Consider the following 19,759-nt stretch of genomic DNA (forward strand, 5'->3'; position numbering starts at 1 on the left):
CGAGCCATTCCTATTGACCTGGTATAAAAGCTACAATTTCACTTCGTTTTTCATACAATCCCATTCCTATTATTCCATTTCCTCGCAGAACTTCACATCAAAATGTCCAACCTTGAAAGTTGTCAACAAACGTAAGGGCTGCCAGGAGATAGCGGTCGTGAACATCACCCCATGTCCTGGATGCTTCCTTTAAAGCACGAATTGCTGCTACAGGTTAGCTGAAATCTTTTAATCAGGATATTAAACTTACCCTTAACGTAGTGAGCATCAGTGGCCCAGTCCGAGTTTAAAGCCTTGTCCTCAACATACTTCCAGCCTCGCTGTTTAGCATCGCTATCGACATTGTCTGGATCAGGAAGAGGCCGGCCCTTCACAATAAAGATTCCCAAGACAAGTAACCACCACTCCCGGACAAGAGTAATGTGGTATTTCTCGGGGATGAATGGAAGTAAAATTCGAACAGCATGGCTTGTTGTTAGCAGATGTACAAGCAGGAAATTGAATGCATGAGTGCCTGGTTTGACTGTCGCAACGAGAAGAGCAGCCGCAGCTTCTTGGGACAACTCAAATTGCTTCAAGGGATCATTGATCTCCCATGCATTCCAGTATTCCAGAATGATATCCTCATGCTTGTTAAAGAGTTCTTCCATGTCGCTCAGGTCAGGGCTGACGGAGTCGAATCGACTATCTTTGGCCAATTTGGTGAGAAGAGCTAGTGGTGATGCCGAAGTGAAAGGCGCTTGCTTGGTATATGACGAATTATCGAGATACTTGTGGAAAAAGTTGTACTGGACACAAGCCAGTCCCAAAGCTTCCATAGCGAGTTCCTTGCAATCCATCTCGAAAGCATAGCCCAAGTGAATAAGGGGGTGCCCGACTATTTGAGTTAGCAATTAAAGATCTGGCTCTCATATGAAAGGTACAGTAAACGTACGACCACCGATCAGACCATGGAATAAGGGTTCATCGCCAGTGAACAGATAGTGTTGCATCTCCTGGCGCCAGTCATATTTGAATCGCATAACAAACTTGTCTTCAAAAAAGTCCACATAAGCACGCTGGAATCTCTTGTCGCCTCTGTGTTGTTCCCAGTCATCTTCACCCAGCTCAGCGGGTGAAGGTACCCATGGGTCCAGTTCTCGAATTTCCTTGTCATAGATGTCGTTCATCTGAGAAATACTTGCTCCTAATAGATATGCAGAGCTGAGAATGTGAGAGTTGTGATTGTCGTATTGAAGATTGTGATAGACGACGGAGTAGTTGGCATGATTTGCCTTGATTAGATGCTTCAGACATCTTGCCCGTTTGTCCGGGTCTGTCTCAATGTGATGGATCTCAACAGAAGGTACATTGATCGCCTGGCGGTTAGAATAAAGCCCCAATAGTCGATTGACCACTGGCACTTGTGAGAGGATTCCAGACATGATATCGAGATTGTTTGAGAGATGAGATTGATAATGTTAATGAGGAGAGAATGACAATGACGTTCAACCAAAAGCCCCAGCAGGAGCGATCAAATTGAGCTTCCGTTGGGGCTTCTAGCGGACACTAACAAATGAAATAGCGGGGCTTCTTTTCCTTTGGGGGTTACGATGCAACTGCACCTTCCCCAATGACAAGACGCGTGCACGGACCATTTAATTATCAATCTTAAGAATGAGCCGCGTCTCCTTCTTTTAAACTCCATCCTTTCACTTCACTCTCCAGCGAGTGATACCTCGAGTATGGTCTCTCAACCCCCTGCAGCGATATATGCAGAACTGCTCTCGAATATCAGGCAAATTTCCGTTGTGGCATCTCTATCAGCGCCAGCAAATCCTTCAACAAAAGCAGGCATCTCAAATGGGGGCCGTCAACTTAACGTGACGCACCAAGGCCATATGGAGAGTATCACTCTGCCGGCACAAACATCTGTGGCGGGATTATTGCCTGTAGCTCAGACCGGTCGCCCAAGTCTATCATGGAGGCTTCCAGTCTCACCCGCAGAGGCAAAACCTGCACAATTCTCATTGGAAAACCAAGCGTTACCGTGGACATCTGTTGACATAAAGATGGGCTCACCGGTAGGCTGCCGAGGTTGTGGAAGCGAATTTGTTTCTCAGGGTGCCATAAATGAATGGAAAGACTTGCCAAGTGAGAATTGGGCTGAAATGATGGAGTTCTGGCACTGCCATAAACCTCATGACCACGAACATCAAGATTCCGAGTCTCTGGCCACCAAAGGTTACGGTGCCAACTCTGCTATATCAGCCCAGCAGGGTGTCGGCTTTGTCGACTTGACGTCGTTCCTCTTCACGGAATCTGACTGCCGAGGCTTAAAAGTAAGTATTTTATCCAATCGCCACTGATTTTGTTCTTGACCATGTTCGGCCAAACCTCGAACCATTACCTCTGGGGAGAAAGAAGATGTCCATGTCGGTATTTCCAAACCTTTCAATGATTCGGCCATCGATACAACTCCCCAAGATTGATGCTTTTGTCGTCCCCACTCCAATGGGCAGCTAGCCTTTTGGAAACCTTCCGCACGGAATGGGTTCCTAGGGTGATGCTGAAGACGCTGCCTCCTCCTTTCATCCAACCTCTCACAGGCATGGGAGTTTGGAGATTATCAAGAGGCATATTGTCCAAGGATTAGCGTGATGCCTATTGTTCATCGACTGTCTGCTTACACGTTGCAGTATTCTTCTTCGACAATGGATGCTGGGTTCGACATGTCGTCTTTGGCGCTTGAGGACGATGAGAGTAACAAGTTCTTACACGTATTTTGTCGACAATGTGCAACAGAAGTAGGTCTGTACAACGTTGCGGCATCATCTGTTACTCTGTTTAAATGGCAAATTACTTGTCAAACCAAAACTCCAGATCCCAACCCAAGCAGTCCAGAGTGTCTTGCAGCGACTCTCATGGCTACAATTTCGAGGTCGGGGTCATCCAAGTCGATCATCACGCCGCATGTGCTTGGATCTGTAGAGCTGAGTTCGGCTGTTGCACGCCAGAACCTCCATCTTTGGGTGTTGAATCCCAATGTGGTTTACACAGCATCTTCTACCACGGGTTGTACGACGGCTATGAAGATACTCTACAGGCATATCGACTCGGAAGAGGGCGATAAGCTGATTACATCCATGACCTCGGATGTCCAGGAGATTACTCTGCCAGAGACAGCCATCAAAGCTGCAGAAGAGTGCTTGTTGGCGAGTAGTCAACTGCTGCCAGCTCAAGAACGGACTTTTAAGGAGTGGAATGTGGGGTTGCTCGGAAGATGGGAACCCTCTTCCTGAGTAGTAGAAAAAATAGAATAGAAACAAATCATTGGTATCTTGTATGCCTTTTCGTTATGCCTATCATTTGCCCAATTGCCGCCGCGACCGCTGTTCGCATGGAAATCCCAACTCCTTGCCATGGCATCTAACATGCATAAATAGATGCCCTTAGTGACTAATCTGCTTGGGTCTAAGCCCTGCTTCTCGATCCAAAATCATCCTTCGTAGTAGTTGATCAGGCGATGCTGACATGGACATGGATTCTCTTTCTAAATATAAAGTCAGTTTAAAGTTCCGGGATGAGTAAGAAATTACTTACGAAAATAGAAACTCTCTGTACGTAGACTCATGAAAGCTTCTATGAGAGATTCATCATCATCTAACAGCTTTCGCGTAGCTGCGACTCGAAAATCGGCGTATAAGGGACTGGTTACCCGGAACATGGCCGCGTATATGGATACTAGATAGTGATAGAAGTGCGTACCGACTTCCAGCTTGCATTCTGGAAAGCCACTGTAGTCCTCTGGTACATGGCATGGGAATTGTCGAAAAGCCATGTATGTGTGAACCAGTTTTCGGTACATCAGAATCAAGCACCAGAGACTGGCCCAGAGGGCTATCGAATTGTCGGAACCGATTCCTGTAGGTCCAAAAACTAGCTTCTCCAATTCTAGGAGAACTTCCTTCTCAATGGGTTGGGAGGCCGCTTTCGAGATCTGCCCGAATTGGGTATGTAGAGCGCAAGAGGGCGGTGTCATGTCGCCGCCTTCTTCGACACATAGAATCAGCCCCAGACGGATCTTAGTCAAGCAATTGAGTTTGTGTACTTTGCGGACAAAGTTATGCTAAGCGGTGTCAGGTGGCGGAGCAAGGGGCCACGACAGGATACTGCTTACCATTGGTAGGGGTGACTTTGATTGACTGTATCTCAGGATGAAAGAATCCACAGTTTGTTGGAACCCTATGCAACGAGTTTCTTGGTAGCTGATGATCCTTTCAACCCAATCAACTAAATGACTGGGTGGAAGAAGTTGCGGCAAGGCATATCGGGCACTTTCCTGCCGGTAAGATTCGACTTGACCGCCGACTTGATCTGTCACGACCCAACAGCAGAACCATGGTGGCGTCGTATTTCCATAGTAGTCCTGGACTTCAACTTCTAGAGCTGGGTTGCCAGGATAGTCCATCGCTAACGACACTTTACGATGAGGTCCTAGATGAGTCGTGCCAGCAATTAGCTCCTGATCGAGCAGACGCGCAGTGTAATCGATATAGTGAAGATCTGGAGATGTTAGACCGCCCCTGATGTGAGATTTGGACCGGCGTTGTACTGACCTCCAGAACTGAATCTCATTTTGGTCAGTTTCTCACGAATACACAACTGTTGTCCAAGGATACCAGCAGCTTTCTCGCATGACTGGCATGGCGCTCCTACGCCACACTAAGAGGTCAACCTCTGCTTGATTCATTCGAGGCATTCAGTAAAGCCAAACGAGATCAACATACAGAAATCCTTCGGAATTTGCATCGAAAACAAGCACCGCTTTTGCGTACTTGGGCAACTTCCTGTCGTCTCTTTTCGTCAAAGTCCTTCCTCTTCTTTTTGATACCGTTCGGTTTGGTGGGGTTGGAGGGGAAGCATATGACAGAGTATTCGGGTATCGATGAGGCACTAGAACGAATTCCTCTACGTCTTGGCTGCGTACGTGAATGATTTAGTTCACTGCCACGTTGTGTATCATCTTGTCTCTCTTGCTTGTGTTGTATCTCGTCGCTAGCGGCGGCAGGGATAACGATCTCGTCTAAACATGTCTGAGCCTGGGCTGGTTCATTTGGCGGTGTTGAACAAAGACGCTGAACATGGAGGAACTCGTCCAGGTCAACGTCATTAGAAGAGTTTGACATAGACTGGAAGATTTGCAGAGGTGGAGAGCCCATTTTACGAAGAAGTTGAGGACTGAAATAGAGATGAGGTTCGATTAAGGTATACCTCCTTCCTTCCTTGAACATTCGTGATATCCTCCATGTCCTCGCAGAAAGTGGGTCTCGGTGAGTTCAAATTTGCCGTAATAGGAAAGTTTACGTCACGTGAAGTCATCATGTATGAACAGAGAAGGATCCAATTGCAAGGGTGAGTTTCTCTTTGGGTGAGCTTCTTGAGTCAGGCATTCGAGTACAGTGAGCGACTCGCCTCAGTTTTGGCTTAACGAGGCTTGTATCACGAATGGACAGAGAAAAGCACAACATTGAATTGCATGTGCATGCGCATAGTCAGGGTCTAGGGTCTAGTTTAGTATATAAGCACTTGTTGCTTGTGTTGTTTAAATTAAGCCGACACAGCCAATTTGATATGTGGACGCGTCGTAGCTTTGACTTGGCTGTACGGGGGATCAATTGAGCTTACCAATAAAATACTAGGTGGGATCAGTGAGGCGGTTGTGGTTGTGACAGACAGTTAAGCTTGCTTTAACAATGAGGCCCACTGAACTTGTTGCAATATCTCCGACAATGACTGACACGGAGTTCATAAAGGCATCTATCACCCGAGATATTGCTTGTGTTGTGGGTTTTCAACCACCCGCGATATGAGATGAGATTCTTCTCTCTCCATGACGGTCGCCCGTCGGGATCCGCAGGGCCGTTTTGGGACTTGGTGAGGGGGGAACAGACCAGGCTGCTCTGGCTCGAGACCAGGGTGGGACGGTTTTCCGGAATGTTCTATAAAAAGGTACAGTATGCAAACGCAAAAGCAGACGCAGAGACGAGATGCAGATGTAGATGCAGTTGAATGTGGATTTTTGGTACCCTTTTTAGTTGAGCATGTAACTCAAGAACTGGAGCCCAAAAGACGGAGAAGAGAGGTTCGATAGCCATTGAGACATGGACAACTCCTCACGCTACCTTTTTTCTTGGTCTTGTTCATCTGTCACTCCCTTTTTTTTCTGATTTGCAGGGCCAATTTCGGCTACCGCCAAGTCTCCCTCCAAGCGAACGATGGGCTAGGCCAGGGGACTAAACTATGACGCAAATCTACAATACCTTGGTGGTCTACCAGTGCATGTCTCTCTCTTAGCGTCGGGCAGTTTGGGTGTTCCTCTTCTGCCGTCCCTTCAAGAATCAACCTGTCAGTTTGTGGATTGCGTTGCATGGAAAGCAACCACAACAAATGCGCTTCCGTTTCTGACAGAACAGTTCTCTGCTGCCAATTATTGTTGCGGCGTTAATGTTCATTCGAGCTCGGTTCCCGGTGCGGTATGCACCTTGGTTCGATGACAGGTAACTTGTCATGTCTGTTGGCCGAATCCTTGAACTTGTTCCTTTCTGGAGCAAAGAATGGCGACGATCATGGGCGTTGTTGGGCGCCGTGCTACCGTCCTGTGCATGCAGGGCCGTAAGCCCCCTGTTTTACGGACACTTTTCCTCTCCTGTGTTCCGTTATGTGATGTGTATGGCGATTCGTGTAACAGCTAATAATAAGCTAGCATGGCACAGAAAAGTCGGCCGAGTAAAGCCGGAATAAAGAATAGACCACTAGGTACGGATACTATGTATGGAGTACGAGCCCGGTACGAACTTTCCAAGACTCACTAAGGTTGGAAAATGGATTTTCTCGAACACAGGTTTACAATTTTACCATCATGTGCTGTTGAGTCAGTCTGCAATACGAGAAGACAAGAACTTTTCACCTGGGGTATGAGAGGGAATTCCTGCTGCAACCGACAAGACAGTAACAGCCCAGGCGATCCATTTGTGACGCGAGATGGAAACGACCAACCAGGGCGTCATGTTTCGTGAGTTGGTTTTGCAGATCGATCTTACGAGGCGACCCTCAGCCACGAGACGACACGAAACGGCCGAGAGGGGGAATAAAATAGCCCGACAGACATGAGAGACAGAATGAGCAAAAAAAGGGGGCACTGCAGGATTACAGTAAATAGGGGCGGATAATATTTGCCGCGTAAGTTGGGGTCTTTGGAGTTTGGTTTCTGACTGTGATTTTCATTGTTTCTCATCTCCAATGAGCATCATGACGGGTGAGGCCTATAATGTGGTTGATGTGCCGTAGCCGAAAGAGCGATGACTGGACCGATAATTGCAACCGGTTTAGGCGTTATTTTTTGACGGTAGCACCGTCCGGGATGTGGCAGAGACTCGGAGGTTCCAAAGTTTACCCCATGTTGATCATAGTTTTGAGGAGAGCAGAAAGAACCACAACGACAGACTTTCAAACGTGGATTGGACGGAATCTGAGATGGTTATAATTAAGCGCTGCGTATACAGATATACGTACAACTCTCAGATGCTAGCTTCCCATCTCTAATTTTGAGGCATACTTTAGTCTACGTACTGTACTGACTGTACTGCACTCAGTGCACAGTATCAGGAATTTCAGCCCCCTACAAGATGAACAAGCTGAAACTTTGAAACGGCCAAGCATTGTGAAAATACAGGGAGCGTGGGGTCGACGGTTGGCTGTCGCTGATCTTACCCTCGAATCCCTGAATTGCTCAATTGTGATCCTTCAGCGCTGTTACCATGTAATAATACCTGACTTTATCCAGTCCAGTCCAGTCCAGTCGAGGATGCCCGATGAACCATCAAACATCCAAGGCACCGGACTAGATGAATGTCACTATGATGTATCTTCAAGTACTCCATTTAGGGTCCATCGCAGTTGTTCATCATGAGGAAGTATGGAGCTTTGGGAGCTCCAATCCCGCACTGCCTACCGGAATCGGATCTTGGGGGGTTCGCCATAGTGGAAGCTAATTGCACAAGATGAGATATCGCCCAGGTGTTGGGTTAGGTTATGTTATGTTGCACACTATTTTTTCTTCTCGGTCTTTTTGTCAATGCCAATACCGAGTTTCCTTGCCTACCTTCAGCCGCCCCCTTGCGAAGCACAGCAAAGCAAAGCAAAGGACCTGATTTGGACCGACACTCGATCCTCACCAGACAAATCCCTGAGGGCCGTTGGCCAAAGCCACCCTTGGCCAAGAGCATTGGTCAATGGAGATTTTCAATGCTAGTATTTCTTGCAGAAGCTTACCGTACTGTTGGTGGTACAGTATATGTATACTTCATAAGCCATACCTGGTACGTGCTGGGACTGCTAGTAAGATTTCAGGTCTGTTTTATGCTTGTTGTGAGAAGTGAGGGAGGCACACAAGGTTGTAAAATTCGAGATTCGACAATGTACATACAAATTGGCAGATCAAACATTGAATACGAGGAACCCCTAGCAACATGGATGTCTTAAAATGCCAGGGTCCAATGTGGCTGTACATGCCGTAGTATTGATTCAACCAGCCCAGCCCAGCTCAACAATAGTTCAGTGGCATCACCAAGTAAGACAGGCGGCTAATTCAGCTAGGCATTTTTTCTGAAGCTCGTTCTAGAAACTCAAGAGGGAGTGTTTACTTGCTCACTGCTATTTACTTCACACAGCCGGAACAAGCTCCCAAACAGACTAGGATTCACATGTTGATTATCCGCTTTATTGAGATGAGGTCTCCCTTTTTTGATTATTTCTCCTCTCGGTCTCAAGCTTGGCTTTTCACAAACTACTCCACTTTGTCAGCAGTCTGAACTCTTCCGCAGACGAATAATGGATGAATGGGTGGAAGAGCCGCCTACGCCGACCCGCCGCTAACTGCGAGATGATGGGGAGGACAGGATTGGATGCCTCGTTTCCGATGCCACGGATCCGTAATGAATATAGCGCGTGTACACAGGCAGGCAGGCAGGCAGACATGGCTAATAAGCTATGTGTACATATTAATAATTGTTACATACGACGCGATACAGAGTGACGAGGTGTTGGTTGATGAGGACGAGGATGGGCATGAGGATGGGCGTGGCATGGCTGGGGTTGGAGAGACATGGTAAGAGGGTGAACAACAATAACACAACCCGTGTGAGATGTATACATGTGTTAGACCTGAATAGAGAGAACACTGTTCTAGACACGGTATATTCATTCACCAATGTCTCAACCGTCAGTTCAATTTAGTTTACTGAATTCAGGAGAAGGAAAAGAAAAGTGGTATGGATGGATGCCCGGGAAAAAGTGGCTGGATTTAGGTCCCGTCCAAAGAGCACTCAGCAGCCAACGTCATTGCGTATCCACCCATCCTCTATGGTCCTCCATGGATGTCCCGAGGCCCCGAAACCCGACCCCGTTGATGCAGAGACGAGACCAGCTCACTAAAAGTAGCAGCATACCGCATACCGCCCAGGTACCAGGGGAGTACTGCCTGGAACAGCCACCCAGAGTCGAGATTTTTCAGGGCTTTTATGGGGCTTTTATGGGGGCGTCTTTAGATGCAAAGTCTCCATCTTTTTGGTTCTACTGGGGGGGCTTGTCCCGGTGCAGGGAAGAGCCGTCCTAGATCTGACACGCAGCCACAGACAGTCTACGGATCCAATACATTAGTTACGACTAAAACGCTAGGCTGTCTGTCACTGTTCAGTTTACTGTGCTCTACGTTACCTTTTTAGTGGAAAAGGGCTTTGCCTGACTTTTTTTTTCTTCAGTCGTTATTGCCGATTGTTCCTGTTCTTGTGCCAGTTCCCAGTGTTTGAGCTCAGGTCCCTTCTTTCTTTCCTTGTCTTGCTTTGACATAAAGAATTGCCGACCCGCTGGTCCCCTTTTACTACACTTCTTGCTTCTCTTCTTACACCAAACGGAAGAAAAGCTTTGAAGCTTGCTTGTTTGTTGCTTGCATTAAGCTCCTTATTTACGGATCACCTCGCCTTGTCTGTCCGGCTCTACTTGCTCTGTTCTGCTGCTTTGCCTCGCTTTCTTCCAGCAGCTACTGGCTCACTCCTTGACCCCTCCGCTTTGCCTTGCCTGCCTTGCCACACGCACCCTCTTTTCTGCTGCCATTCTTAGCTCACTCGCTGTACTCTTTTCGTTCGCTGCATGTAACGCTGGCGTTTTGGAAACGATCCGCTCAGCTTAACGACGGGCACAATCAGGACTGTTGCCCATCATGACGTCGAACAAGTCCTTCAGGGCTTCTTTAATGCCCTCCATGTTGCGATCCAACACGGATCCCGATTCCTCTTCTACACCTTCCTTTCGCAAGAGTATAAGGAAGTCAAACACTGCAGACCTTTCCAAGCTCCAGGGCTCAAAAATTGGTTCGTCAAAGTCCACCACCAACCTACCTCACATTGGACCCAGTGAGCGAGAAGACGCTGTACAACAGAACGAACGCCCTCGTTCCGCTGAGCAAAAGACTCTTCGTAAACGCAACGACTCGGCCCCAAAGGTTTCCTTGCCAAAATCACAATCCACCACAAGCCTGGCTCCTTCAAAAAGTACAAATCGAATGTCGAGGTTCTGGGGCAACCGCCTTTCGTCTTTTTTGCCCTCACTTGTCGTACCGTCAGAGTCTGCAGAGTCCCCAACACCAAAGGCTGCACCAACACCACCAGTACCTGCAGTCCCCTCAGCGCCCGCTGCCGCAGCGGCCGTTTCGCCTGCACCCACCAAATCTTCTTCTCCGACAGACACTTCAACTACTACTAATACGGCTGGCACCCCTCCCACGACTGTCGACGACAGCGCTTCATCGACTACCCACAGCATCACTGATCCCACCACCCGGATGCAGAACGAATACCACGACGCCATGTCATACCAGAACAATGGTATTAATCAGGCTGGCTCACCACCTAGCCCAGACTCAATTCCTCCCCGCGGCAGCGACAGTATGGACGGTCAATTAAGACCCAACCCTCAAATCATGGCCCCGATCCCTCCATCTCCAGAGGTCCAGCGAGCGGCGATGAGTCCTCAAGAGCCTGACATGCCTCCTCCCCCGATTCCCACCTCTTCTTCGGAGAACTTGAGCAACGGAAGCAGAAAGCTGCGCAAAGAAAACCCCGCCTCTCGAACGAGAAGTGGCTCTCTTCAGCATGCGCCGAGCAAGTCTTATGGCGGCGGCGAGATCCAGGCTCTCAAGACCCGAACAACTTCTCCAGCTCCTGACCGCGGACGCCGTTCATCGTCAGTCCAATCCCCGAACAACCGCAACAGCAACACCAAGAGCCGCATAGTTTCCACGCCTCTTGCCATCAGACCCGGATCATCCAAGGGCGAAGCCAGCCAGAGCCCGTCGCGGGGTCGTCTCCGAAGAAGTTGGTTGCCTGGCGGAAGATCCCGATCCAACTCGATGGATGTTTCCAACGCAAACACCTCAACTGCTTGGGTTTTGTCCGACGATACACAAGCCGAGTACAATGCCTCGTTCCTCAAGAACGGAGAGAAGGTAAGTGACGTTACTCCCCCGTTAAAGCTTATTTTCAGAGTTAATCTTTTGCGCTCAATCAGGTCCCGGAACTCTGGAACGAAAGCGGAGCTGTGCTTGTTTACCTGTACCCCAAGGGAAGTGGCCGCGGGCCCTCCTTCAAGGTTCAAGAGTTTACAATTAGCTCATCTTGGCTTTTCAACGAACTCATCCAACGCGAGCGAGAGACGCCCACGAGAAATCGTAATACGAGCTTTAGCGGCCGTCTTAGTCTGACTGCCGAAGATGCGTCCCGATATATCTCACCACCAAACTCTCCTCCCGTTCCGGAAGAGGGATCAGACGATTGTTTTCACCTATATCTGCCTACAGGGGCTCCTGGTCAAGAGATGGCTCCCGATGTCGACCGTCTGATCGCCATCCGCAACTTGTTTGCTTTCTTGACTGGACAGCCTCTTGTTGGAACCAAGGCTAAGCCTACCAACTTCCACGCGTTCCTCGACATTTCTGCCCTTTTGGAAGAGTATGGTTTCACCAGCTACGATGGAACTACTTTCGGAGACGCAGTTGACCTCAGCTTTGGGTTCTACATGGATCAACACGCCCTTGCGGACTGCCGACACAGTCGAGAGAAGACATTGGAGGCAGTGATTCTCGGTGAGCGCATGCGATCGGCCGACCTTTACAACGAAGCTTTTGCCCATGCCGCTGGCAAATACGCGGCCATCATGGATCTCAAGCTTCCTCTTTACGAGCAAATCTCACCCAAGACACGCGTCAGCCTCGAACGTGCTCATCTCGACTTACTCAACCGTCAGCACAGCGCCAACATGCATCTGGAACAGTTTGACTTCCCTGCCCTTTTCTCAGGTATTGCCAACTCGACTTCCATGAGCGAGCTTAGAAGCGTCCGCTTCAAGATTTGGAGGCAGTCATTCACAAAGATGCGACATTTTGCCTTGAGCTACTACAAGACCGCGTTTGGTAACTGGCCACCAAAGGCTAGCAGCAAGAAGAATCCTTTCTCCGAGAGTGGACTTAACCGACTTGTTCTCAAGGTTCTGTATTCTGACATGTGCGCTCTCTATGACCTCCTTGTTGATCGTAACAACCGAACATCAAGAATCATGGATGAGGTTCCTGAACTCTCCAACGATCCAGACAAGATGATTATGTCTGCCCTCCGAAACATCATGTCCGAGTTTGATCGCTCAAAGCCACCCGTTCTTCCTCCCATTCCTTATGATTGTCCTCAACTGCCTACGGCGACATCGATCTTGGAAACTTACGATACGCTCTCGCCTAAGAAGCAGGCAAAGTTCGACAAGGGTATTAAAGAGCACGAGCTCATGCTCATGTTGAACAAGGCCTACAACTACGACACCAACTCTGCCAAGGTTCCTTTCCTGGACAAATTCAAGGAGTTCGAGCTTCGCGAGGCCCGGGGCAAGACACCTCAGGACTTTGCTGACCAGCGTATTGGTTACTGGCTGTTCCTTTACGTGGCGATTCAATCGCTTCCTGTCCTCGTTGTGGATGCTCCAGGCATGCAGTTCACAGAGGGTGTCGAGTACTTCCTTTGCGAGCCCCCCTTAGGCAACCCTCCCTGGGTCCCCGATCAGCAAGTTAAGAAGATGTGGTACGAGGTTGCTGGCGGAGGTGGCTTGGTCGAGCTTTCTCAGGACGCTGTTCTTTTCAGTGTCGAGGCTACCTACCACCGAAGTCATTGTTGGCTCGCCGCTACCCAGTGGGAGAACGGTGGTGTAGCATCACAGGCGCCAGAACAACCTCAGATGTCTCCTTTGCAGCCTCCCCGATCCATGTTTTTGGACAACGAAGATTTCATCTCACCACCCTCATTTGGTAACGGTTACAGCACTCCTCCTTCTCCTATGGGTAGCCCTTCAGGCGCCCTGCGACCTCGAACACACTCTCCTGGTGGAAGCAGAGCAAACCAAGCTTGGCGGTCAAGTATCGCACTGGGATTGGAACCTGTACCTCTACAGCCACCTAGCCCCTTCGGAGAGCGTAGCAGTTCTCTTGGAGGACGCCCTCCTAGTCTCATGATGGGATCCCGAAACTCATCTATGGCCAACCTGGCTGCCCTCGGCGGTCACTACCCTCCCCAAACAGAGTCACCTCCACCTGAACCCACCGGCGCGACATTCGACGATATTCTGAAGCAGGAGCAGAAGAAAGAGAAGAAGAAGAGCCGATTTTTCTAAACACATCACTGCGCTTGCCAGGTTTTCCTTTTTTAAAGTTATCCGCATTCGGGAGTCACGCCTTTGTACTGGTCTTATTGCATTGGATATTGCGTTGTCTCCTCGTGCTGTTCATCAGAACATAACGATTTTGATCGGGGAGCGGTCCCTGAGTCGGAGTTTCGCGATGAGCTACATTCATGTTGGATTGTATTGCAGGCCATCTGCTTGATTTTCTTTTTATTTACTTTTTCTTTTCTTACTCCGATTTCATCATATACGCAACACCACATAATTTCTTGGAAAGGAGATCCTGGCGGACTATTCTTTTTATAACGACTTTTAGCATGAGGAAGAAAACAAAAATCTACACAGATATGTAGTCGGGACGGAACAGGGTCATCATCATAGCTCTTTTGTTTTAGACATGGTTGATAGAGACGATGTCAGTAATTGGCCGGACGAAAAAAAATGTTTAATTGGTTTGAGTCTTTTTGCATACAAGGCGCATAGCAAGTTCTGTTCACATAATACAAGGGGTGTGTGGAACGGCATAATGGCGTTGGTTCGATATTGAATTGATATATGACTCTTGGCTGAGTTGGTTGCCTCGATTTGGGTCTCTTTTGCCTTTTTGTGCATATTTTATGTGTTTATGTGTATTGCATGTTTCCATTGCGTGTCTGTTGAGTGTGGCTTGTCGATTGTGCCCCTTTTGTCTGCATATAAGCAAGTTTGGCATCATCTTGGTATGTTCTTTTCTACTTGTGTTGATTACTTGATGCTTGTCACCAAACTGTAGTCTCTATAGATGGTACGTAATGGTTAAAATATAGTGTTTGGATGTACTCTGCATCCAATCGTAGTTATTATACATTTAGTTTTACTATACGCTATATATATATATATGCTATAAGTTCAATCTTGTATGTGCCTGCCCTAGAATAGCAGGTCTTTAAATTCAAAACGCCTTTTTGATGATGTTCCCTTTCCTGTTTCTGAGAACTTTCTATACATTGGAACCTTTGTGGTCCAGTTCCGTACACATTCCATCCATAAATCGTAGCCATGTTTTTTCATGGCTTTCCGTGTTTATCATACTCGGTCGAGAGTGCTTTGCCTCAGAGCGTTACCTTTGTCCAGCGGCCTCGCTCAGTGTGCCACCACCACTCCTTCTCCTTCTTATCCGCAATAATTCCCTCGCGGGAGTTCCATCGGCCATTGCACCCCGCCTTTCCACCTGCTAGGTTCTCACCCGCGTCGCTTTCCAGGTCTCTTATGTCGATCAGGCCCCCCTTGTCATCCGTTGTCCCCCGGTCGGGGTGGAGATGGTACTTGATGGGACTTCCAGCTGTGCCGATAAATCCCGCCATGGTGAAGGTGTCGTTGAAAGTGCCGTCTTCTTCGATGACGTTGACGGTGAACTTTGGTTGCGATCGGGCTGCTTCGAGACGTGCTTGGGCGGCCAGGCGTGAAGTGTGAAGATTTGAGTAGGGAGCGCGGCGTGAGTCGCCAAAGGGAAACGCAAAGGGAGAAATGGGCTCTCTTGGTGAAGCAATGGGTGATGCGTTGGTCGATCTGAATAGGCGGGTAGGTGACATGGGACTTGGTGTTGAGCTAGGGGGAGGTGTGGAAACCTCGGGTTGCTCAGTGGATCGAAAGCGATCGCAAGGAAGATCGATTCTTTCAACAGGGTAGCAGAGTTCCTGGAAAATGCCGTCCGGATCGTTGGGGGTGCGCAAAATCCTCAAAGCTGGAAAGCCCCCTGCGCCGATACTTCGAGCGAGGATGTCATCTGCGGCGTTGACGCACGTTGCGTGGCTGGTTATATCCCAGTGAAGCTTTCGAATAGTGTTGCTGGTCAGATACGGCATCAGCCACAGCGTGAAACTGTCGTTCTCGGGCATGGTGGGCGGGAAGGCTTGAATGAAGGAGAAGTTGACAAGGTTTCGTAGGTTGGAAAGGATGCGAGCGAGAGCTGCCAGTGAGTTCATTGGTGTGTGACGGAGAGTTAGTTTGCGCAGAGGGTAGCTATTCGATTGCGTCGCAAATGCTGACAGGCCGGCAGTTGTAATACCGCTGATGTGAGAGAGGGTGAGGGTCTCAAGAGGAGGGAGGGTGAGAAGAGAGCAGTCGTCGAAGCTATTAGGCGGAAGGTTGCAGAGATGAAGGTGCTTGATGTTAGGCAGACGCTCGAGTGTTTTTGTAAGGAGTGTTTCGGGTGTGAGAGTTGCTCCAGGCAGACAGTGAACGGTGAGACTCTCGAGCCGTGACCAATTGGCGTTGAATGACAAGAATGTTGCTTCCTGAAAGGGCTTGAGCTCTCCTGGCATGACCATACCAGGCTGCTGAGTATTGCCCTGGGTACGCTGCTGTGTCTGATGTGGCGACGCCTGAATGAGCCAGTTCATCTCCTTTAGGTTCGATCTTGTGGACAGCGCATGGAATATCTTGCTGAAGGAGTGGTCATACATGGGCGACAGACCGCGGAGACTCTCAAGGTTGGGGCATGCCATGACCAGCGTGGCGATGAGATCCTCGTACTCGGCGATTGTAGAGCCCTTGGGGACGGTTTCGGGAGCTGGAACTTTGAGTGTGCGGACGAGACTGGCGAGACGAGGTTTAGAGCGGAGGGTGCGACGGAGTATGATGACTCGAACGCCCTGAGACATTTTGTACTTCTTTTTGTGGACAGCTGAATCGGCGCCTACGAGTTGGATGTTTCCGTACCTTGTGGTGTGTTAGCGTATCATCCTGTATATGGATGAATTCGACTTACAGAGCTGCTTGAGCGGGTTGGTACCACTTGCGACAAGAAACAGCGACATTAGTCGCATCTCGCATCCAGCAAGTCGCACAACTCCCGCTGTTTTCCCCAACATGGAGATTTCTCAACTGCTCCATGATATTCGACAGTACTTTGGTTGGTAATTTGGCGAATAGTTCATTTGGCTTCATGGGTGTTCTCGTCGAAGAAGAAGAAAGATTCTTGATGGGCATTGGTCGCTGGTACATGTACTCTGGTCGCCATTTAGAGGCCGAATCGGTGGACTCCATGCTCGGTCTGTTTCCCCAGGAAGACTTCATTGTTGGCGAGTTTATAGTTTGGGACTGAAGTGATGCTAACGTTGTGGCTGAAATATTGGAGAGTTGTCGTGGGCGGTTGATGTTGGGTTTCTGTTGAGAGATAGCATCGCGGCTCTTTTTGGGGTCTGCCAGGGGAGTTTCGAGAACGGTATAGGTGGGACGAGGGAAATCGTCCGGCGAGAAAGGAGCTTGGTTTGTCTTTGGTGATTCGACTATTGTGCTTGTGTTTGCGAGAAAAGCACTAATAGCGGTTTCTTGAGATGTCTTTGGCGAGCCAAACATGGTGGGATGCACCGGCCGAACCGAGACTGTAGTGTCCTTCATTGTGAGGTCGAGCGAGAGTTGGCTTTTGGAGTGTTTGTCATTTCCTTTTCTTGTCACTGGTGGAGGACCGACAGAAGATCGTTTTGATCGAAGTTTGTTGGCACCAGGACGACTAATAGAGCAGCAGTGGATGTTAGTTTTAAGTGAAGCGTCCAAAAAGGGTAAAATGTTTGGAAACAAAAAAAGAGTTTTGGGAGGAAGGACGGGAACAAAAACAAAAGTTGGTGTTAGAATCACACCATTTCTTCTCTTCGGGATCGGGGAATAATAATAGACTAGGACTAGGCATATTCGGCCTCAAAAGACCATCCGCTTTCCTTTCTAGAGGCAGATTAGATCTGACGTAGAGCGAATCTGACAGGCGATTCATGACTATACCTTGTTCTTGGGCTTGGCCTGTTGTAGTGTGAGGCTGGCTATGCTGGTTCCAGGGGACTGGGCGCCACTTAGCACCAAGGAAGGGAATTTGTGGGTATGTAATTTAAAGAGTACGGGCACTGAAAGCGCTAAAGATGGGCATCGGATGCGGCCAACACGCAACACCATCGAATAGCGACGCGCGCCATGGCTTGAGACAATCAACCAAGAGTTTGGTAAAGACAGGGCAAGACATTAGAGTTTCTCTCTTTCCGGGGGAGAATCAATTGTTAAAGACGGAAATAGCAAGAGGTTTTAACCGTAGAAACAAGGGGGTAAGCATAAACAATGGGCGTTGTTGTGGTGTATAGGAATGGTTAAATATGGCCATGGGGACGGAATAAAACAGCTGACGAATGCTGAAAATGATAATAAAAATAACAATAAAAAGTAACAAACTTACACAAGGTCAGTCGATCGGCGAGAGAGCTTCTTCTTTTGCGTCTGAGCTGGAGTCTGTGTTTGCATCTGTATTTGTTCTGCAGGTTCCTCATCAATCATGGTAACAGCCCAGACGTGTCTCCTAAACTCTTCTGCTTTTCTATCATCAATAGCCGACATTGAACTCCTTCCACGATGGAAGAAGCGGTGGAAGTCTTCGCCATGATGGTTGTGCTGCACCTGGAACATGGCCATTTCCTTCGTGATACAGTATCTCGTGTCGCGCCGCGTAGATTTACTAATCTGATCTGATCCGGATCGGTCTTTGTGGAGATTGATTGGTAAGATCGGCAATGAACCGTATAGCAAAATAAACTGAGCTGAAATGAATTGGTGGCGTTCTGAATTGAAGTATTTCGTGATAGTCCAGGTGTCACCAATAGAATCGGTCTGCCGTCGATAATGTTCCGAGTATTGATCACCTGTCCAATAACATCGAGAAAATAAATATAGAAAAGGACGAGTATAGGCAAGGAAGAAGGGTTGGAGAGGATGTCGGGAGCTTAAAAGAGAAAAGACGATAGATCAGGGAGACTGTTCTAATTCGAGGTCAAGGGGAGTTGATTCGATTCGTGAGGGGACGGGCGGGGGGCAGATGGAGGTTCTCAGACATGCATGAATTTCATACATGTATTTTAATACAATAATTTGTCAGTTAATATATAATGATATGAGAAAGAGAAGAGTATTAAACTCAATAGTCGAAAAATGAATGCGACTCTTAAACTGAGAAAACTCACAAAAAAAAAAAGGCTGGGTCTACATCCAGCCATCCATCATCAATGATGAAAAATCCAACTATTTTCTTCGATCGATCTCATGAACAATAATGATCACATACATGAGAGGGGAAAAAAACAAATACCATGTTACTCCATCAGTCCAGACCAACAAACAGTACGAAAAATCAAGATTCAAATGGAGAACCAATAAAGACCCATAGAGCATCCCTGCTCCTTACACCTTCTTCTTCCCCCAGCTAGCAGCCATTCCCTGCTTGCTACTGGTTAGGTCGTTTTGGATTTCTGCTCGGGCCTTGTAAGTAAAGAGAGTTATGAAGGGCCTCTTCGGCTTAGCCATGATAGGTTGACAGGCAAATAGACTCCAGAGCTGAATCAACCTGGTGTTGCAGTATATCTGGATAGTAAAAGTAAAGAAAGACAGTCTGACGTCTAGTACTCTTTGTTTTGCTACTGCCAACTTGAACTCATGAGCAAACAAAACTCGAAAAGAAAAGTTACACTGCACTAGTACCTGGTTTCTTGCATCTTGCAGCAGTAGTACGTGCAGAGGACAACAGTGGACAAGGGGCCAAGCGGCCAAGCAGCCGAGTCTCTCCAGCCGCTCGACCATGATCAAAAATAGCATAGGCTCTCCGACATCCCTGCCACTGTCCTACCATATACCGTCTGTATCACCCAATTTTCTCTTACCTCGAATACCTATCGAGTTGCAACTCCATCCAGCACAGCCTAACAATCAGCGGATCCCATGACTTGGAGTTAAAGATGGGCTCATCCAGTCGCTAGGTATTCAGCATGACCCCCAAGGTCTGGTCTGCCTTTCTGGGTTTAGGCAGTAACTCCTCTTAAGCGACCGTTTGGTGCGAGAGTTCACTAACGCCTTAGCTGCAGTAGTAAATCAGTGGCTGGCTGCATCTTTAACAAGTACACAACTTGCAAAATACTTTATCTTCAAGTACATATTAACTCACACACTTACCGAGTATATTCTGCCTCGACAGTATAGGTAGTCAACCATCGTA

The 19,759-nt window shown here is 48.3% G+C and overlaps 6 protein-coding genes across 6 annotated transcripts; 2 read left to right on the forward strand and 4 right to left on the reverse strand.

Annotated features, from left to right (window-relative positions):
- Positions 1 to 97: 97 nt before the first annotated feature.
- Positions 98 to 1,424, reverse strand: FGSG_00971 (uncharacterized protein; the record flags this gene model as incomplete). The annotated part of the gene is made up of 3 exons (XM_011318411.1): positions 98 to 204; positions 251 to 877; positions 935 to 1,424. 3 exons carry the CDS (start codon positions 1,422 to 1,424, stop codon positions 98 to 100), a joined length of 1,224 nt encoding a protein of 407 aa, XP_011316713.1.
- A 456-nt stretch (positions 1,425 to 1,880) lies between these two features.
- FGSG_00972 (uncharacterized protein) lies at positions 1,881 to 3,281 on the forward strand (the record flags this gene model as incomplete). The annotated part of the gene is made up of 2 exons (XM_011318412.1): positions 1,881 to 2,321; positions 2,679 to 3,281. The coding sequence occupies 2 exons, from the start codon at positions 1,881 to 1,883 to the stop codon at positions 3,279 to 3,281; spliced, it is 1,044 nt and encodes a 347-aa protein (XP_011316714.1).
- A 150-nt stretch (positions 3,282 to 3,431) lies between these two features.
- Positions 3,432 to 5,361, reverse strand: FGSG_00973 (uncharacterized protein; the record flags this gene model as incomplete). Its single annotated transcript, XM_011318413.1, has 7 exons — positions 3,432 to 3,532; positions 3,583 to 3,621; positions 3,748 to 4,108; positions 4,160 to 4,476; positions 4,599 to 4,644; positions 4,770 to 5,171; positions 5,254 to 5,361. The coding sequence occupies 7 exons, from the start codon at positions 5,359 to 5,361 to the stop codon at positions 3,432 to 3,434; spliced, it is 1,374 nt and encodes a 457-aa protein (XP_011316715.1).
- Positions 5,362 to 7,288: 1,927 nt separating this feature from the next.
- On the reverse strand, positions 7,289 to 7,701 carry FGSG_11867 (uncharacterized protein; the record flags this gene model as incomplete). Its single annotated transcript, XM_011318414.1, has 2 exons — positions 7,289 to 7,510; positions 7,612 to 7,701. 2 exons carry the CDS (start codon positions 7,699 to 7,701, stop codon positions 7,289 to 7,291), a joined length of 312 nt encoding a protein of 103 aa, XP_011316716.1.
- Positions 7,702 to 10,258: 2,557 nt separating this feature from the next.
- On the forward strand, positions 10,259 to 13,746 carry FGSG_00974 (uncharacterized protein; the record flags this gene model as incomplete). The annotated part of the gene is made up of 2 exons (XM_011318415.1): positions 10,259 to 11,542; positions 11,605 to 13,746. The coding sequence occupies 2 exons, from the start codon at positions 10,259 to 10,261 to the stop codon at positions 13,744 to 13,746; spliced, it is 3,426 nt and encodes a 1,141-aa protein (XP_011316717.1).
- A 1,100-nt stretch (positions 13,747 to 14,846) lies between these two features.
- On the reverse strand, positions 14,847 to 18,189 carry FGSG_00975 (uncharacterized protein; the record flags this gene model as incomplete). The annotated part of the gene is made up of 3 exons (XM_011318416.1): positions 14,847 to 16,455; positions 16,505 to 17,248; positions 17,957 to 18,189. The coding sequence occupies 3 exons, from the start codon at positions 18,187 to 18,189 to the stop codon at positions 14,847 to 14,849; spliced, it is 2,586 nt and encodes an 861-aa protein (XP_011316718.1).
- Between the last annotated feature and the right edge of the window lie 1,570 nt (positions 18,190 to 19,759).

Source organism: Fusarium graminearum, chromosome 1 (genome assembly GCF_000240135.3).
Source record: "Fusarium graminearum PH-1 chromosome 1, whole genome shotgun sequence".
Lineage (NCBI taxonomy): Eukaryota > Fungi > Ascomycota > Sordariomycetes > Hypocreales > Nectriaceae > Fusarium > Fusarium graminearum.